This window comes from Plectropomus leopardus, chromosome 3, assembly GCF_008729295.1.
Source record: "Plectropomus leopardus isolate mb chromosome 3, YSFRI_Pleo_2.0, whole genome shotgun sequence".
In the NCBI taxonomy this organism is placed as follows: domain Eukaryota; kingdom Metazoa; phylum Chordata; class Actinopteri; order Perciformes; family Serranidae; genus Plectropomus; species Plectropomus leopardus.
In genome coordinates, this window is record NC_056465.1 from 24021065 (window position 1) to 24038797 (window position 17733).

General features: G+C 40.9%; 1 protein-coding gene across 1 annotated transcript in view; it reads left to right on the forward strand.

Moving 5' to 3' along the window:
- agbl4 (AGBL carboxypeptidase 4) overlaps positions 1-17091 on the forward strand; it is a 206857-nt gene extending 189766 nt beyond the window's left edge. Inside the window, exons 8-11 of the mRNA XM_042513926.1 lie at positions 2944-3096; positions 7109-7271; positions 16388-16481; positions 16643-17091. Of these exons, the coding sequence (XP_042369860.1) occupies positions 2944-3096; positions 7109-7271; positions 16388-16481; positions 16643-16748 (516 nt within the window). The 3' untranslated portion in view covers positions 16749-17091. The remainder of the gene's footprint in view (positions 1-2943; positions 3097-7108; positions 7272-16387; positions 16482-16642) is intronic.
- Positions 17092-17733: the final 642 nt, after the last annotated feature.

A 17733-nucleotide genomic window follows, 5' to 3' on the forward strand; every position in this document is an offset into this window, starting at 1 on the left:
CAAGCTGAAAGTTTCCAGTTAAAATTCTTTCAGTGTTTATTAGTTAGAAGGTTTATACCAGGAGCTGAATTATGCGCAGAGGTCTCTAATTCTCCAAAACAAACAGACCAGGTGATTAAAAGCCGTAAAAACACTGAAAGTTTCAAGTTCTATATTGTGTGTTTCTCCGATACAGCTGGTCACAGAAGGGCTTTTAACTAGGCGTACAGTGGCCGACACAAAATGTGAATTGACCTACGTAGCCCATGTCCAACTGGTAGGAGGCCCCATGGCAGACCCAGAACACACTGGGGGGATTTTATATCTAATCTGGCATGGGAACACCTCAGGGTCCCACAGGAGGAGCTGGAAAGCATTGCTGGGTACAGGGACGTCTGGAGTGCTTTGCTCAGCCTGTTTCCCCTGGCAACCCAGTCCTGATAGGTGGACAACAATAAAATGGACATCAGACTGCAACTCCATAAAATACTAAAACATTTAAACAAAGATCTAAGACTTTTTAAAGTAATTTTTATTTTATTTAATCTTTATTTAATTACGCAGTCTAATTGAGATTGAGATCCATTTTTCAAGAGAGAGCTGAGAATAAGATACATTTACAAGAACATACTCAGCAAAACAGAAATGACACAACTACAAAATATACTAAAAAACTATTACAAGAATCAGAAACATCAGATAATGAAACGTTAAGATCTCCAAGAGGAATATAAGACTCAAGATTAAGGGGAAGTTTCAGTTCGTACCTGAAACCAGTTCTGCTAACATCGGTGCGTATGGGATTTTTAAGGTTACTGCAAACTGTACTGCAGCTAGATTTAAATGACATGACAAGAGATGTGAGGTTGTTGGAAGCTTCAGCAGTAGAGTTTTAGAAATTAATAACATGAGAGGGCTAGTTCTTCTTGACTGTCAGGAAGTCCAACCAACCATGCAGGGAAAAATGATGAGTACAAAATTTGTCATTTTTAATAAATGCACTATTATACACAGGGTTTAAGCGTTGATGGGGCAGCATGACAATACAGAATATCTACATAGTCAAGGACAGACATGAAGATTGACTGCACTGTAGTTTTACGGTTGGAAGGAGACAGACATCCTTTACTTCTGTACAGGAAGCCTAGTTGGATTTTTAATGTTTCAGTCTAATGTTGAATATGAATCTTGGATGACAGTCTACTGTCAAGCCAAATTCCTAAGTGTTTGTATGACTCAGCAAGAGCAATATGGGTGCCATTTAAAGTTTTAATGGCAGGATAGTTGGAGTCACTGGTGGAGTTGGAGAATACCATTTACTTGTTCTTTTCTGCATTCAAAGCTAGGCTGCGATTTGTGTAAATGTTAATTAATGTTTCTGGTGCTGTCACACTGTGAGCAGCTCTACTCTGTCTTTTGTGTGTTGTATTTAGTAACTACAGTTTCCATTCACAGCACACTCAAACAAGACCAAATCTCTCAAACTGCAGACCTTTATAAACATTAAATACCTTAAAGTGACAATTCACTCCAAAATCAAAAATACATATTTACCTATTAGCTGTAATGCCTTTTCTCAATCAAGATTGTTTTGGTGTGAGTTGCAGATTGTTGGAGAAATTGGCAGTAGAGTTGTCTGCCTTCTCTTGAGTGTAATGGAACTAGATGGCACTCGAAACGAAATTACCAAAATACACATTTGGAAAACTCAGCAGCAATGTCTCTTTTTAGAAATCACGACCTGGTTACTCAAGATAATCCACAGACCTTGTTGCGAGCAGTTTTATATAGGAACTATTTCCTGTCTGCCAAATAACACCCACCAACCATATCACAGCACAGGAAGAAGCGAGCATCTATTAGAGGCTCGTGCAAGTGACAGCGCACGTTGCAATGGCGTCCTCCTCAGTTGAGCTGTAATGTTAGCTAGCTCAGTGGGGCTCAGTGAGCTAGCAGTAGATGCACGCTTCCTTCTGCATGGTGATACAATTGGCAGGTGTGGTTAGTAGAGGGAAATTAGGTCCTATGCGAAACTGCTCATAACAAGGTCTGTGGATTATCTTTGAGCACCACAGGCTGAGTGCCATGTGGTTGAGAGAAGGCAGACATCTCTATGGCCGATATCTCCAACACTCTGCAGCTCACCCCAAAACAATCTAGATTGTTAAAAAGCACTCCAGGTAAGAGGGAAAATATGTATTTCTAATTTTAGGGTGAACTGTCCCTGTGATAGTCCTGCAGTTAGACGTGTCTTAGTGAGGGGTTATAGTTAGAAGTTGGAGAATAAGTCAATGCAAGCACCTTATTCATCAGAAGATAAAGGTCTCTCTGTGTGTGTGCGTGTCTGTGTGTGTGTGTGTGTGTATCAAGTGATAACAGAGTTGAGCAGGAGAAACAGATCTTATCAAATCCATTTTACACAGTGTATGCAGGAGAGAAAAGACATTACACACTCAATACGAAGCCAGAATTAACCTGATGAATAAGTATGTGAGTGTGTTTTGAATCTGTGACATCCACATGAGTGTGTGTGTGTGTGTGTGTGTGTGTGTGTGTGTGTGGGTGTGTGGGTGTGTGTGTGTGTGTGTCTTTACACCATATTCATCTCTGCCCACCGTCCATGTCCATGTTCTGTAGATGTGCCCTTCAGAAGGACAGTCTGATTGAAGTTATGTGTGGGTGGTTGGCTTCTTTCAGGTAGTAAACATATTGCCAGTCCACAGTGTCTGGAGGGTTTGTAGTCGTCCCGTGGGTGACAGTCTCTCCCCAGAACACTCTCCCTAAAGCAAAGAAAGGCCTTCCTTTAATCCCAGCAGAAAAATTCTGGTTAGGACAGTTGCTGTTGTCAGAAAAATATCCTATCTTTCCCACTAACCTGCTGTTTTTTTTTTTTTATCTTCTGTCTGTGCGTCTCTCTGTTTCTCTGTCCCTCTGTTCTCTCTGTTCCCTCTTTTCCTCCATCAGAGAGTTAGTTTGGAGTTCTACATTGATGTCCATGCCCACTCCACCATGCTGAATGGCTTCATGTACGGCAATGTGTTCGAGGACGAGGAGCGCGTCCAGAGACAGGCTGTCTTTCCCAGACTGTTGTGCCAAAATGCACCAGACTTCTCCTTTGTAAGTCACACAAACAGACACATGCGAACACACCAGAGAGGCGGGCTCAGGACTAGAGTTTCACCCAGCTTCAATCCCGAGGCTAGCTCGGAAAGAGAACATGAAATAGTCCTATCTCAGCAACTGCTGGTAAGGTGGTGTTCAGCGAGGCATTTAATTGCCAACTGTTGCACTCTTGGTGCCACACAGTTGAAGACCTTAGTTGCACCGGGCAACTCCCAGGCATAAATGTATATAACTGCATGGATTTAAGACAAGGTGTTGATTTAAAAAAGAAGAAAAAAACAACTGCTTAGTTGTTTTTATTTGAGGAGAAAGTACACATAGACTGGCATGTGTGTATTAATTGGTAGGTGTAAACACACAGGCACAGGAGGTGTTAAATTATTTAAGGGGATATGTGTGCAGAAGGAAGCAGTGAGCTCCAGCTGTGCACAGAGATTCTCACCTTGACCACCAAAGAGAGGAGGCGAGAGGGAGGATGAAAGAAGAGAGGCTGAAACTTTATAAACCCTGAGTTCAATTAACTTGTAACAGTACACAGAATTACTGAATTAAAGCACACAGCCAATGACTTCGACTCCAGAATAGATTTAAAAATGTATGAATTATGTAGAAAAATACAGCAAAATTTCAGTATTAGGTGTGTATGCAAAACTTTGGTGTGCCAAAGCCAACAGCAGCAGTGGTGGCAGAAGTCCTTGAGGAGCAAAAATATGAATGGAAATTATGTATGAGAATCTACACCATCTGCCTTAAAATGGGGTATGAAGTAAGCTGCGAATTATCATTATACTGTATACCCAATATAACAAGTAAGAGAGGAATACTAACAAAAACTTATGAAAACATATATAATGTGAAATTCATAGGGCTTGACCCAAATATTCAATTATTCAGATATTTGTTAATTTGAGACGTTTTCAGTTGTCATTTTTGGAATTCTGATATTTTCATTTATTTTATTTTATTGATGATTAGATATAAATTCAGTGTTTCCCATGCAGTATTAATTTATTGTGGCCTGCCACAATATAAACATTACAATTTAATGTGGATAAATTCTTATTTCATTGTAGAGCTTTGTCCACTCTACAAAAATTGGCTTCCAAGCCATGCACACTTCCTCAGGTCCTGGGGTAGATGATGAACTGACTGTTCACCAAGAAGTGATGGTCTTCCTACTGATTTTACTTATGTTGAAAGAAACATAGAATCTTGTGGAATATAAATCTTAAATCTTAATTTTTTCAAGTTAGTATGCTGTTTCTGCGCTTCTGTTTCATAGCTTTGCCTGGCGTTGTTTCAGATTCGGATCCTATTAACATGAGCGTTTATGTGCAACACCTGCACCCACCGCCACTCCGACTGAAACTTCCAATATTCGCTGTTGATTACTACAGAAGCTCCGGAGCCTAAAAATCGTAGCCAGGACAGCCATTTAATTCACTTGTTGTTGCAGGTGTGAAGAGATCCTAAATAGTAAAGTTTATTTATTTAGTTTATAATAATAATAATCATAATAATCATAATCATAATAAAAAAGTTTATTTATATAGCACTTACCTCAACCAATGTTATAAAGAGTTTCACACATAAAATCACAATAAAACACACAGATAACATTTTAAAAAGCAAAAATACAACGCAAAAGAAAATTTACAAACAATGGTTAAAATTAAAATCAAACAGAGCAATGCAAAAGATGTACAGAACAGTTTTCCAGACATGTAACTATTAATCTAAATATACATTTATAATGTTTGTGTGTGCAGAACAGAAATAGCAAACTGCATTGGTCGTGACGAAGCACAAGACTGTACTGTACTAAAAGTAGGCCAGTATATTCTGTATGAGGAGTACAGGTGTTCTGCTATAGCAACCTCTTAGGTGGCTGAAACTGGTTTTATTTGGACAGGACTGTGTAGATTGAGAACAGCGTGGAGGGGAACCAAGGAGGAAATGAGAGTATAGAAAATGAATAAAGGAGAGAAGCAAAGAAAAGAATAGCATGTGGGAGAAAGCATCCATTCACTGACTTCGATGTTCCTCCACTCAACCACACATGCATAACCTAATAACACCTTTTTATACAGGTGCATTATCCACCAAACGTTTCCTCTCAGCCTGGTGTCACTTTCACTGACCTTCGTTTTCTTAGTGACGGTGACATTTCATAGCAAAGCCACTTACACACATCATAAAGAATAACCTTTATCGCCCATTGACACTCGATGCCAACGTGGATACAGAGACAAGCCAAAGAGGTGGATGTTCACCCACACATGTATGGAAATGTCACTGATTGTCAGCGTCTATACAGTATGCAGTTACGAAGGACGAGTAAAACGCTTTTTCAGGAGAATTTCTCTTTCCCCTGTATTGCTTGTGTGACAGCTGGCCCAGGGGTCATCTCCCTCTCTGCGCTTTTGTCCCTCTGCCCATTCAGCACTACCTAAAGCTCAGTGCAGCAGCAGCAGCAGCACAACACAATCGTGGCAAACTCCCACTGGTGGCCGCCAAGTTTGCATTTCAGCAAGGCAACTCTCACTGCAGCAGAGTGGAGTGACAGTAAATGGAAACTTTTTCCACACTCTTCCCAAGACAGCATCATATTCGTGTTGTATAGCTGACACGCTGAAACCCAAAATAGACTTGGCTTTTTTTTCTGCTGTAGCCATTTACAGCTTTGTAATGACATTGTATGAAGTCAATCTGTTCAAATAAGCTAGTGTACCCTTCATCGTCTGTCCTGGATCCTCGAGAGGCTTACCAATGCAACTTATTGCGGGAAAAAATCACTGCATGTTAATGCGTTATAGCTGTTTTGTCTTTTTTTTATTATTAAACAAGTAAATATAGTCAAAATATGCGAGTCAAATACTCTGCAGAATGGATGGATTTATTATTGTAAATGCAAAAAGAGGTTTGTTTTAATCTAGTTTGTCAAAGGCTGGTTCTCTAAATGATTCAAGACCCTGCAGTATATCATGCACTACTGGTAGTACAACTAACTTACATGAGACATGCGCAACTGAACTCACAATGTTAAACATTGCTCCATTTGCTCCACCTCCGATAACATTACATATTTTTCCTTTGACCTCTCGTGCTATTTATCAGTGTAGATCGGCTGTAGAGATGTCTACCTTCTCTTGAATGTAATGTAATGTAATGAGGTCTGTGGATTACTTTAAGTAACCTATCATGATTTCTAGAAAGAGACATTGACGTTGAATTTTTCAACTTTTCTTTTTTTTTCTTTTTTTGAGCTGCAACTCACTTCATAACAATCTAGTTTGATAAACAGCACTGCAGCTAAGAGGATCAATATGTATTTTTGATTTTGGGGTGAACTATCCCTTTAAACAAAACTACCGCGATAATGTGATATTGAAATTATGCCTTTACCGAATCCCATTTCAGAGAAGTCAGTACAAACTCTTCAGTAATTGATTGTTGATATGCCAAAAAAATATAAACAAACTTGCTTTATTTTACACCCACAGGTCTTAACAGATTTGTCCAACACAATAGTTGCATTGTGATTGTACAGAAGTTGGCAGTATCAGACCCATTCGTACCATAGTGTACAACTCTGCAGATTTTTGTACAGTCCTATGTAAACTGTGGCAAATGTGAGTTTTTTTGGTTGTTGTTTTTTTTGTGTAGAAAATAATCTGTAATTCCGGTTTTCAAGGGCTTCAGAAAACATTTTATTTTGGAAAGTTTCATCTGTGAAACACTGGCCAGCTAGCAATGCCTCTGAACAACCATTTGTTGCTCATAACAATTTTCATAGAGGTACTCAGAATCCTGAGAAGTATTTCAGGTTGTATGTCATAGCTGTGGCGAATGATCTCCAAAGGGAAATTCTCCAGATACCAGAGTTTCACTTAGAGATGCTTTTACAGGGAAGATGCTTGCTGTCACAGACTTGAATCCACATCTTCCCACTTAAGTGTCATCTCTCAATAATACCATGTCTGATATGTTGTTTTTGTTCCTCTAGTCCAATACGTCCTTTAACCGGGACGTGGTGAAGGCTGGTACTGGTAGACGGTTCCTCGGTGGTCTTCTTGATGACACGTCCTACTGCTACACTCTGGAGGTGTCCTTCTACAGCTACATGACGGCCGGCAGCACCGCCCCTGTACCGTACACTGAGGAGACGTGTATCCTTATATGTGATGTGTGAGTGTACATGCATCTGTGTGAAAATGCATCAGAGTGTAGAGAACAGCAGTCATTGTGTCTCCTTTAATATCTCCTCTCTTCACACACACACACACACACACACACACACACAACACACAATGTTGCTGCAGTGACAATCTCCCACTGAAATCAAGCCAATTGATCTTGTAATCATTCAAGTCATTATTTTAATATTTGTGTCCCTGGTAGCAAGTGTGGGTGCATGTCTGAGTGTAAATTGTGTGGTGTGTGTGTGTGTGTGTGTGTGTGTGTGTGTGTGTGTGTGTGTGTGTGTGTGTGTGTGTGTGTGTGTGAGGTCATGTGTGCTCACTAGAAAGCCATGTTGCTCTTTTGTTGCCTCTTTGTTGCGACAGATGTGCAGTGACAGAATAAGGATGTGATAGCTGCGTCTATTGATTTCATTTACAAAGGAGAGAGGAGAAAGAGGCTTGTGTTGGCATATGTAGTGTCGTGTGTGTGTGTGTACGCAGTCGAGGCTTTGATTGCAATAAACAATGGCACAATGGAACAAGCATGATTCTTGTCGACTACAATCACACACGCAGGAGTGCACATGTGCATTTGTCACGGGAACCGAAGGTCACAGGTGCCTTAATGGAGCCAGATGGGAGGAAGTTTTCCTTCAGCTGACCTTCTCGGGGCTGAAGAGCTCCTGAGAGCTGGGCGATGGTGGTGTGATCTTACCGATAGAGTGAGTGAGAAGAGAGAGAAAGAGAGATTTAGAGAGAGCGATAAGGACCCTACATATGAAAAGTATGTGCTCCCCTACACATACTCTGCAGGTGGAAGGCAGGGTGGATATAGATGTACCCCTAGTGCCCTCTAGTGCTGAGAGCTGGCACAGTCTGACTATCTGACTTAAAAAGTTTGTGACATTTTGGTGAATGCTACATATTGATAAATGGAAATTTGTGGAAGAAATGATACATTGTGCAAATAAGAGTGTGGTGTGTGTTTTCTGTAGCCTTTAATCACATTAATATTTTGCAGTAATGTTTTAAAGTCTTTGCAATACTGTTCTGATGCACCAATGGAAAAATACATGGGGTGCCACCACAGCCAAAAACAAATAGTTAGCCTTACGTCGAGGAGGAGACAGGTGTCTGGCTGTTGCGATAAACAAATCCCATTGTGTTTTCATTTGAGTCTGTGGCACTGGGTTCAGAGCAGGATAAGAAACGGGGAGCCAGAGGGGACATTTCATCTGAAGGTCAAATTGGGAGAAAACTCAGCCCTTGTGGGAGGGCTTGTTTGATCTTTTTTGTTTTCCAGGTGTGTGCATGTGTGTTTGGCTATGAGAAGGGGAGGTGTACAAGGAGGAGGGGCTCCGCAGGGTGGGCAGGCAGCATGGGGACCTGGTGTAGAGTGGAGATTGGGGTCAGGCAGGTTGAAGGAACCGACCATGTCGCTTTATACGCCCCAGCAGTCAGCTCGATGGAGCGTGCAAATCATCAACAGAGACCTTTAGCATCTCGACGCCCCCCACCTCCACCTTTCTCACCTGATGCACACGCACACACACAGGCACACACACACAGTCCTTTAAACTAATACATGACAAATGAGTAATAACCTAGCCCCTAACTCTTACCACCTTGAAAACATGCCGCCCTTACCCTTTAGTCTTTCCTGACTCTGCTTCTCCACCGCTGTGACTTGTAGCCAGCAAAATTGAAATCTTAACCTTTCGCACAGCTGAGACTTTTGTCACAGTTTGAAGGTGCTCAGGAAAAGGTGTAATGCCGAGTGTGTCTGCATTTGTTTTCTGATCTCTCCTTTCATGTCCTCCCTTCTCCTCCATTCTGTCCTTTCCTCTCATCTCGTCACCCAGAACATAACAGCTCATTATATCATTTAGTCAAGCTGAGAATCCTCTTCTCTGAAACAGCAGGGACAGCCTCCATTGTGTGTCTGTCTTCTCTTTGTCCTCTAATCATTAACACCTGTGTGTGTCTGTGTGTGTGCATCCTCCTAAATGTATATGTCTCTTTTTTATGCTGTATTTCATTTCAGCCCCAAGTCTGGGAACTTTAATTAAACATTTTGGCCCGTTATTTTTGTCCCAGTTTCTCTATTTTCATAGTCCACCTGCGCTTTGTGATGGACCTCTGAAGTTTAAACTGGAAAGTGGAATGGATCAAGGTTGAGAAAATCTGGGACCTCGTTCAAAACTCAGCTTGACGCTTTCCATTGTGTGTGTTCAGTACGTGCATTTATGTGAGCTTTTGGGGCCTACTTACCTTGTAGGTGTGTGTGGGTGCTTTTTGTGTGTTGTGGAGAGACAGTTTTCTCTGTGACTTTGAAGAATTATTCAAAAACTTTAAAAAGCCATTCAGGCTGTAATGCTTCCCTGAAAGATTTTGCTCTTGTTTCTCCTGCGCTGAGTTGAGCGGTTGGTTTTTTTCTGTCATTCAGACGTGCAGATTTTCAAGATTTTCACACTTCTGAGAGGAAGAAAAGTGCAATTTTCTTCTTTCGTTGTTTGATTCATGCAAATTTGCTGTTTTCCTTAAGTAAAGAAAGACATGCAGAGGCTTCGGGTCTTCTTATCCAAGATGCTCACTCATGTATTCCACGTCTATTGTCAGGAGCGTCAGTGTTGGGTTATCCCACAGGATTGTGGGGTGTTGGCTAACTTGAAGATACACACCCTTGTATCCCTCATTTTCTATATGTGTGTGATGTCTGTCTGCCAAGCAGCAACACCCAGACGTGCACCTCACCATAACAGTGGGACTCCATGAATACCAGAGCTGCCAGTGGAACACAGCATGCATCAGTGAACCTGACACCCAATGGGCAGGCTGTGAGAAGTATGCAAATGATATAGCTTGGAGGCAAATATGCTTCACTACCACACATCATACACATCATATCACACAGACATGCACAAATGGATAGGTGCTCACACGTGGAAACGAGCGCACGCACAGACACACACGTTTAAGCACACCGTTGATTGCACAAATATTGTTGCTATGCTCGGTTGAGCAGGTGTCCTCACATGAGCACTCAGAAAGATGCACGCCTGCACACCTTGCAGATGTGTTGTGGTAGTTGTTGTGTATGTCGATAAAGTTGATGTTCTTAGAGAGTCTGAAAAAGTTAGAAAGAAAATTGAAGTGTGCTCACAGCTGAAAATTTACAGTTGAAGCATTTTGGAGTTACAATACTGAAAGTAGTTGAAGTGGCAGTTAAAATGAAAGTGCTGAGAGACGTTTTAAGCGCTGGTATGAATTGAAGTGTCATTAAGCTGGAAGTGTCAGCTGAAGTGTACTGAAAGTAGATGAACTCCCCAGTTAGAGTTCCTCATTAATTAAACCCCTAAAAACTAATCTGTGTTCATCATTATTACACATTTAGAAGATTTTTCCATGAAAAAAATACCTTAATGCCTTAAAATGGTTTAGAAGTAACTTTACACCTTTGCCTCATTTAGTATGCGCGGCTCTGTGAACTTCGAAATTAGCCCCACCCCTCAGTTGCTCGTCCTGAGCTTGAGCGTACTTGCTCACTTTAACTCTGCTGATCAAACACATAAACATCTGTTGTAAACGGTAGGGCTGGGTAACATTTAAAAAAAAATGATGATACCAGTACCCTTAAAGTGGTACCAATAGAGTAATTTCTGTATTTTGTATTGACAGAATTTTTGCTAATTCTGTCAAAACACAGCGCTGCTGTGTGGGTTGTGCGTGAGTGTGAGCACCATGACAGGGACAGTTAGTGAGAGTTCACCCTCATTACTCAGAGCAGCATAGATCAGACGAGGCTTGTATTCCTGTTGATGCACACTGAAAGAAAACAGAAGCAATTCTTACACTTATTTCATTTCACTACTCAAGTTTCAGAGCTCGTCTCCTTGGCAGTGACAGTTCCTCTTGTCAGGGATTTAAATCAACCCGTGTTTGTCCCTTTGGGCCATGGGACGTGAGGTCTTTCAGTCTGCTGAATTGCTATTGGGGACAAAAATGTCCCTTTTCTGTATTGCTTTTGTTGACTAGCCGCTTAATTAGCATTGATAATTAGTTCTCTACGTGTCAGTGCAGTGACAGGACCTGTCAGTGGCCGTATTGATGGCTCCAATGTCCCCTTGCTTGTCTCCTTGTTAACTCCCATCCAATCTGGACAGCATTCTCCGCGTGTCTTGTCCATTTTACCACTGGGGGCCTTGTTGTCTGATCGTCACCTTGTCTGTCTGTCTGCCAGGACCAGGCGCAAGGGACAAGACGGTGAAAGCCGCTAAATGGCGTGATGACAGTAAACAGCTGCAGTAAACAAGTTGTGTCGTCCCCGTCCCCTTTGCCTCACGTATCTCATCAGCGCCTAAGCTGCCATGCCCTTGAGCCATGACAGTGACCTGCTATTGATTAGACAAGAACGTTATGTGTATCGGGATGTTACAGAATACACCTCTGTGACAGGAAGGCAAGATGCTGACAGGTTGTTTGAAGCACGCACACTTTTTGACCTTTTTGGATCAGCATGATTACAAAACCATAATGATAATGCTTTCAGATCTAGTTAAGATGATGATAGAGTACTAGCTCTATTATCAGCATTTGTCAATTCAGATGTGGACTAAAACAAATTCAAAAACCACCCACCTCTGTAATCCAAGCTGCAGCCCACCAACTGTTTCCTGGCTCTTGCGCACATCACTTCCTGCTGCAGCAAAAGCCTCGTTCCAGACCCTATGGTTTCCCCCGGCAACGGTCCAGACAGCAGTCAGGGCATCCCCTCCGTCTCCGAGCATTCACCATGTGGATGAAGTTCTCCTTCAGAAGCTGACCGTCCATCACAAAACCTCCTGTAATAGACGGTGAGTCGTGACAAGCCAAGCTGAGAGGCCATCTGCGCTCGGTGGGGTCCGGGAGATATTTTTGTCGCTGAGCGTGCCTGGCCAAAGAGCTCAGGACTGGCACCGAGCTCTGCTGATGAAAGGGAAAGGAGGAAAACACCAAAAACTTTCCTGAGGTCAGAAAGTAGACATCAAGGAGTTTGTTAATGTAGACAGCATACAGGTATATGTGAGTGTGTTTACATCGTTTATGTTTGTGTTATTTTGACCGTGGCGGGGGCTCTAGAGATGGGAATATCTCCGCTGTCTGTCGGTCCATCAGTTAGTTGGAGCTCTTTGGTCCAGACTGAAATATTTCAACAGTCGTTTAACAGATTGCAATGAAATTTTGTACAGACATTCATGGTTCTCAGAGGATTAATCCTAATGACTTAAATGATCCCTTGACTTTTCCTCTAGTGTCACCAGTAGGTCAAAGTTTCCACCTATATTGTGACATTTCAGTATACTTGACTAGATTTGCCATGACATTTGTTAAACACATTCATGCCCCCTCAGGATAAACTATAATAACCTTAGTGATCTCTTTATGTTTGATACAGTGGATTGGTGGATTATGAGAATATAGGCCCCTGGGCATAGATATGCAAAGGCTCTACCACCTCTGCTAAGGAGCAAAGCACATAGACTTGCTTTTGCATATCTTTGTAGTTGTTATGAATCTGTTTGTGGTTTTGTGTCTCCTTGAAGCGATTTTGTGTGTCTTTGAGGTTGTTTTGTGATTTTGTGGTAATCTTTAGTTCTTTCGTGTCTCTTCATATTCATTGTATGCCTCTTTATGGTAGCATCGTGTCTCCTTGTGGTTGTTTTTCTGGTTGTTTTGTGTCAGTTTCATGCAATTTTGAGTCATTTTATGTGTCTTAGTAATCCATTTGTATGTCTTGTTTGTTTGTCTCTTTGAGGTTATTTTGTATCTCTTTTCATCATTATTGTGTCTTTTTGAGGCAATTTTGCATCTTTGTGTGTGTGTGTGTGTGTGTGTGTGTGTGTGTGTGTGTGCATTTCTAGTGCTTCTCTGTGGTAGTTATGTGTCTCTTTATAATAATTTTGTGTTTCTTTGAGGTCATTTGTGTCAATATAAGGTAATTTTGTGTCTTTTTTTGGTTATTTCGTGTGTGTTTTTAGTCACTTTGTGTATCCTTGTGGTTGTGTTGCATGATCTGAGGCAATCTTGTGCCTGTTCGAGGTCGTTTTGTGTCTTTTCTGGTTGTGATTTGCCTCTTTTTTCTACTTTTGTGTTTCTTTGATGTCATTTTGTGTTCCTTTAGGTCATTTCATGTGTCTTTGTAGTTTCCTTATGGTTTTTGTGTGTCTGTTTGAGGTACTTGTGTGTCTGACTGAGTTAATATGTCAGTCTGAGGTAATTTTGTGTCTTTTTGTAGTCATTTTGTTGTTGTGTCTTGTTGTGTGTCTTTGTAGTGATTTTATGTTTCTTTGAGGTCATTTTGTCCAAGTTAATTTTATGTCAGTTTGATTTAAATCGGCCTCAGCTCTACTTTCTGTGATAATTAGCAAACATGGTAACTTGCTAAACTAAGATGCTTAAAAACGTGCAGTAAACATCCTTTCCTGCTAAACATCAGCATATTAGCATGGTCGTCCTGAGAAAGCAGGCAATTACCATTAAGCTGAAAGCACAGCTGTCCTGCTAGCATGGCTGCAGACTCTTAGTCCTGTTTATAACTATTATGCATTAAAATTAGCATAAAAGCAAGATTCAGAAGGACGTAACCTTAGTTTGTTCATCTGTAGTTTTATCTCAACCTAATCAGTATCATCAGCTAGCTGTAATGAGACAGACTGTGCTGTCCGTCCGTGCACACACACTCACAACAAGTCTGGCCTGATGCAGGTCTCACAGACAAACAGCCAGATGGGATGTAAATATAGACTCTGGAGTCGTGTGGAGAGCATTGCCATCAGCCTGCCGGGTGAAGAATGAAGTCCTTTGCAGACTCCTGAACATACGCAAAAACACGCCCTGAAAGGCCAAGGTGACAGACTCGCTGCCGAGGGGTTTGTTCACATATTTACAGGCCTTACTTACACGCCCTTGTGTTTGTGTGTGTGTTGCTTGAAGTATGAAAAACTACAAAGGCTGAAGAATACGCCCAGACAGCCCGTTCAAACCAAGGATGGATGGTGTACAAGTTAACAGGCTTTGAACAATAGATTTTCACCTGTATTGCAACCAGGATTGATGAAGCTTGGGCTATTTTTTGATCATTACAAGAAATTGGAAAAAAGAAATAAAAATGACTGAATCTCCATCCTTTAAAAAAAAAATCTTTTTCTGTATGCCAGTTGTTTCAATCACAGGTTTGTGACAGATAAATAGTCCAGCGGATGACAGGCCGTATCTGAGTATCAAGAAGGTAATGACAGGGGAAAGTGACAGATTATGTCTCTGTGTTGCTCCATCATGCTCCAACCTGGTAAAGAATGGAGGTAGCTAAACATCAATGCCTCAAAATCGAGGGGAAAAAAAATCATTATGTCTTTGTTTGTGTTGGGATCTATATGAGCAGTATGAATGTACATTCTCTATGGATGGACAATAATGGAATAAGGATGATGGACATGTGTCTAAAAGGCTGGATGGATGATATTGATGGTGTTTTTCAGCCTCAGTGACTTGATGCAAGTTACTTACGTTAGCAACATTGTTCTTATTTATCTGTATTTACTTTATCCTCGCTCTCGTTGATTGGGAACATTGTTGGCATTCTGCGGTTCTCTACTTCTTCATTATCTGAACCTGATTGTCATCATTACTTGCTCTGCTAGCCTAATGATCACAGGCTTAGCAACAGCACTCATAGGCGCTCAGCTGTTTTATAAAAGCAGTAGACGTTATTGATATTGTCCCTAATGCGGTGAGGGACGATTGGGCCGAGGGATGATGTGTGCGCTCACCCCTGAATTTAAATAAGGCCTCAGTGTATAAGTAATTGTTTTTGTGTGATTCATCCCAGCCTTGTGTATTTAGCTGAGGTGAAAGAAATGCAGTTGATTTAGCCTCAGTTCATTCAACGCAATGTGTTAGCGCCTTGAGTATTTACGCTGCTCATTTCTCCAGTAGCTATCTGGTAGTTATTCACTGTCGTGCACTGGCTGTGTTGGTGAGGACAGAAAGGATGAATTTAAGGCTTTAACTTTATGTTAAACATATCCAAAGTAGAAGTGGCGATTAAGTGGCTTACATGTGTCATGCAAAATATACATAACAGATATTAAAATGGTAAATGTCTGAAATCATAATTAATCTTTCGCCCTCTTTTTAATTGTTGGAAACTTCTCGTTATTTTCTAAGCTTTATCTATGGCTGTGGGCTCTGAATAAACTTTGTCTGTCATTTTGGCTAGCATCAGAGAACTATTGTTTTTATGCCTTGGCACCTGCAACATTTTTGATCGAAGGCATTATGTTTTCATCCCATTCTCATGAATGCAATATCTTAAGAAGGCCTTGAGGGAATTTCCTCCAATTTGACGCAAACTGATGAACTGAATTGAATTTGGTGATTTGGTGGCCAAACATCAAATTTTACTTTGACCTCACAAGACATGTTTTTGGCCATAACTCAAGAATTCATGCGCTAACATTTTACACAAATGTTTTACAGGATATAATGACGTCGTGCTGACATATTATATGCAAAAGGTCAAAGGTGCAACATGACTGGTGTGCAGAGGCATACACTGCATGGCGGTAAAATCTGGTTTATTAATGTATGTGGCATGGCTGCATGAGGGTTTTCTACCTGGAAGTTATTGTAAACAAACATGGTGATTTAGTCCCTTTACATATACGGAAAACACAGAGCAACATCAGCATTTATTTTGAATCATGTTTTTGTCTGATTCAATAAGTCCAATATTCACTCTCTGACTCCTTAGAGAAATATTTGGCTCTACAGCTGCCGAATACTCCACAGCTAATCTCTAACCTTATCTACCTGCTTTGGTGTTGAACAGGAGGAAGTTAAAGGGGTGAGAGTAGACCAAACACTAAAGTCATGACCCATAAAAGCAAAACAATAAGCTAAAACATGCTCAAATGATAAACCGCAGTCAAGAGATAATTTTCTGTGCAACACTGTTTCACTCTGCAATGCAATGGCTCCTTCATGCAGTTTGGGAACCACTGTTCTGAGAAATGTTTTAAGCAATGTTCTTCCAAAGACGATCAGCTTTAACTCCTTGTCCTCAGACACGAAACTGGGCAGGAATGTGGCTCGAACCTTCCTGGATTACTACAAACTTAACAACCTTATCAAGGATAATAGGCCAACTTACATTCAAAGGTAAAGCAGTGTGATTATGAATAAATCAACATGAAATTAAATCAATTATCAAATTTGACATTTTGCTTATATTCAGCCCAATTAGTGTATTTTTATTTCACTGTTTCCTGAGGTATACCCTTCCATCTCATTCACTTATATTGATATATTTTTGTCTCCAGCTCTGAGGTGATGTCCCAGACAGGCGAAAGTAACAGAAAGGGCAACGGTGTCGGCAGGGATGCGGCAGACAGAGAGACGGCGAAGAGCCAGGGTGTCAGGCACTAGACAAACAGACAGACGGACAGACGGACACAGACTGAGCATGTATAAAATGCAGAGCACCGTAGCAGGAGGATCCTTCACACTTCATTGCCTTTAGAAGCTCCACATCTCCCTGGCTATAAAGACTCATTTTCACAGATTTGTAACAGTGGGATGACTGGTACTTGCAGGACTAAAATCAGAACAAGTTTCCTCTTGGGTTATTTAGCAAGTATAAAATGTGGACGACTGAATGGCAAAGGAAGACAGACTGGTTCCCCATCTTAAGTCCATCTGAGGCCTTCATTCAGCAGCTCCCTTTTGTTGTTAATTGAATGTTGTAAATAAATGCATGCTTCCCTGCTGTTAACCGACTTATTTTATGACTATATGGTGTAATTTTATGGTGTAATTATCTCTGTTGGTATTGTAATTAGTCATTAAACACTGAATCACTTAATCACCTGTTGCTCTATTATCTCAATATTGATAACACTAATGATTGTCTTCATAAAAATGAGACAGAGGAGGCTATATAAGGAACATTTGGATCTCTGTCTTAGAATGAGATGTTTATTTCTACATAGGCTGCGGGTCTTTGTCCACTGAGTCCACCACATTGCACTCAGTAGCCTAGTATAGACAGACGAAACACTGGCTCTCAATAGGGCCATTTATGGGGCGCTGTAGTTAGCAGTCCCTACACAATGAGCTAAACAGCATTAGAAAAACACTGGTTTTTAACATGAATCTGCTTTATTCTGTGTTTTTACTGGTTTAAATTATTGTGTTGGTTTGTCTGGTGAAGGAAGAGACCTCTGCAGATAATTCAGCTCCCGAAAAAAAATCTTCTGAACGTCTGGTTATCAGTTAAAAATGGTTTAGCATGCATTAACAGGTGCTAAAGTAGAAGTCTGTGTGCGACCAGCTTAACAGAGTAGGAAAAACAATAATTTGTAAAGAGAAGGAAAAAAGTGTTTTAACTGGTTTTAATCAATGTATCCATTTG